This window comes from Trypanosoma theileri, assembly GCF_002087225.1.
Source record: "Trypanosoma theileri isolate Edinburgh chromosome Unknown TM35_Tth_99_V1, whole genome shotgun sequence".
NCBI classification, from domain to species: Eukaryota; Euglenozoa; class Kinetoplastea; order Trypanosomatida; family Trypanosomatidae; genus Trypanosoma; species Trypanosoma theileri.
In genome coordinates this window covers 5,174-8,076 of record NW_021639941.1, presented here as the reverse complement: position 1 = coordinate 8,076, position 2,903 = coordinate 5,174, and the positions used below count along the sequence as shown (strand labels likewise).

The 2,903-nt window shown below is 41.0% G+C and overlaps 2 protein-coding genes across 2 annotated transcripts; both read right to left on the bottom strand.

Annotated features, from left to right (window-relative positions):
- Window positions 1-460: 460 nt before the first annotated feature.
- On the bottom strand, window positions 461-838 carry TM35_000991010 (UDP-Gal or UDP-GlcNAc-dependent glycosyltransferase; the record flags this gene model as incomplete). The annotated part of the gene is made up of 1 exon (XM_029031587.1): window positions 461-838. One exon carries the CDS (start codon window positions 836-838, stop codon window positions 461-463), a length of 378 nt encoding a protein of 125 aa, XP_028877116.1.
- A 178-nt stretch (window positions 839-1,016) lies between these two features.
- On the bottom strand, window positions 1,017-2,171 carry TM35_000991000 (UDP-Gal or UDP-GlcNAc-dependent glycosyltransferase; the record flags this gene model as incomplete). The annotated part of the gene is made up of 1 exon (XM_029031586.1): window positions 1,017-2,171. The coding sequence occupies one exon, from the start codon at window positions 2,169-2,171 to the stop codon at window positions 1,017-1,019; it is 1,155 nt and encodes a 384-aa protein (XP_028877115.1).
- Between the last annotated feature and the right edge of the window lie 732 nt (window positions 2,172-2,903).

Here is a 2,903-nt window from a genome sequence, read left to right as displayed (position 1 = left end):
TGCAGGTATGATGGTAGACACTCCAGGGTTGCAGTGCCAAAACAGCAAAAAGAGGGATGTATACAAGGGGATGCAGTGACCCATACACACACACAACACACGGCAGAGAAACAATAGTAATAAGTTATAATAAGGTATAAAAGTCAAGGATATCATAATATTATAAATATAATAATGTGGTGAAACTATTATCAGCGAAACTTCATAAACTAACGCGCTTTCAAAAATCGCTCTCTGGGTCTGTACGTTGTATCATCTCCAAACCTATCCATAAGCATCGTATAACTATACTCTCTTAATTTTAGAAGAGAAATAGAGGTAGAATCGTTTATTTTTGTGTGTTGTTTAACGTCTGTTAAAATAACTTTGTCTGCTGTAAGTTTAAACATGTAAGTTTTTCATTGTTTTAATGAGTTGAAGATGAAGCCATTTCAGATTTGCTTTTGTAATCTATTTTCTTTCACTTGATGGGTAATATAAATGCAGCCCATAGGTGAAGTTCCTTTGTTGGTNACGTAGTCCGCTGCAGATCACGGCGTCTCCGCCTCTCATCAATGTCCACAGATGGGATGCCAAACACAATGAGGTAGTCCCTCTCCTTCCATGTCTGCACTGTACTGTGTGGGATGTAGCGCAGAGACTCATTCATCATTGTGGCGTCTGGACTATCAGTACTCCCGCTGCTGGTGTTTTTGGAGAATGGTATATTGGGGTGGGACTCACTCGATTTGGCCACAGAATCAACAGGGTAGTAATAATGACCAATGAACACTACCACCAACAAAAACAGCAGGAGTGTACCGAGAATGACGCTTCTCCGTGGTGCCTTGCGTGCCATGTTCACTCCGTGTCACTACGGGTGAGGGGTGAAGAGAGAGGGATAAGGATGTATACAAGGGATACAATGACCCACACACACACGAACACAAAACAGAGCAACAATAGCAACAGGTGACAATATGGTGGGAAAAGCAAAGACACCAAAATATTCAGAAGCTAATAGTATGTTAGGATTCTTAACAGAGGAATTTGATAACCCTCCGCTTTGGTAAGATTCGTACCCTAGGTCTGTACGTCGTACCATTCCCAAACCTATCCATTAGCATCGCATACTCACCCTCTTGCAAATGGTGAATAAAAACTGATTTTGGGTTTACTGTGAACTCTCCAGCGCCATTATAGATATTTTGGAATCGACATGGTAACTCATTCACATATATTAATGGTGTGTAACGAGACTCAACAAACAATACACGCGCTACCATAACATCCTCCGCATCCATATTGAGTGACACAAATTCCTCTTCGCGTTCTTTGCTGTACGGGAGATGGACTAAACGCTTCAATGGCTCGTAAGAGACAAAATGTTCAGCAACATCCCTTGAGAGGGTGTAACAGGCACCAGCAGCGTACCGAAATCTTAACTCTGAATTTCCTTTAGGAACTCGAGCAGGAATAGGGACACCCCAATATATTCCTTTGAGAGGCAGCAAGCCTAAATCCGATAAAAACTGCGGTACACGCAAAAAAAAGTCATCATCACCCTTTGCAATATAACTTGCATTTAACGACAAGCGAATAGACAGATCAAACCAAAGGAATGTTTTGCGGCTCATGGTGATCTCAGCAGCAATACCCCAATGACCTTTTCCAGCCACTGTTTTATTTGTACTTGGTAGGACATCATTCATCGGAAGTGTGATGATATCATGCCACTCATCAGCCTCCTTCTCTAGTGCAGTAGAATAGTTGAAGCCGTGTGATGGGTGCCGTGCAAGTACATACAACACCAACATGGCACCAGTGAAGTTATTCGGCCTCCGTGCAACACCGGGGAACTGCCAGCACGTAGTCCGCTGCAGATCACGGCGTCTCCGCCTCTCATCAATGTCCACAGATGGGATGCCAAACACAATGAGGTAGTCCCTCTCCTTCCATGTCTGCAGTGTACTGTGTGGGATGTAGCGCAGAGACTCCTTCATCATTGTGGCATCTGGACTATCAGTATTCCTGCTGCTGGTGTTTTTGGCCAATGGTATATTGGGGTGGGACTCACTCGATTTGGCCACAGAATCAACAGCGTAATAATAATGACCAATGAACACTACCACCAACAAAAACAACAGGAGTGTACCGTAAATGACGCTTCTCCGTGGTGCCTTGCGTGCCATGTTCACTCTGTGTCACTAGAGGTGAGAGGTGAACAGAGAGGGATGAGGATCTATACAAGGGGATACAATGACCCATACACACACATGCACAAACACGGCAGAGAAACAATAGTAATAAGTTATAATTAGGTATAATAGTCAATGATATCATAATATTATAAATATAATAATGTGGTGAAACTATTATCAGCGAAACTTCATAAACTAACGCGTTTCGAAAAATCGCTCTCTGGACCTGTACGTTGTACCATTCCCAAACCTATCCATAAGCATCGTATATTTATACTTTCTTAATTTTCGAAAAGAAATAGAGGTAGAATTGTTTATTTTTGTGTGTTGTTTATTGTCTGTTAAAATAACTCTGTCTGCTGTAAGTTTAAACATGTAAAGTTTTCATTGTTTTAATGAGTTTAAGATGAAGCCATTTCAGATTTGCTTTTGTAATCTATTTTCTTTCACTTGATGGGTAATATAAATGCAGCCCATAGGTGAAGTTCCTTTGTTGGTGTAGAAGTTTCAAGAATTTCATCATGGTGTTTATCCTGCAACCTTTTGTGATGTTCTCCTTATTTAGTTTGAATGTTGGAGGTTTGTCTGTTTAAAATGGAGAAAGAAAAATGTGTGGTTTATCATGTATATTCTTTTACCGCTTGTCCTTTCCTCCATTATTATTCTCTGGGAATTCGAGATAATTATATGGTAAGAGTGTCTATTGTAAGTGAACTGGAGGTG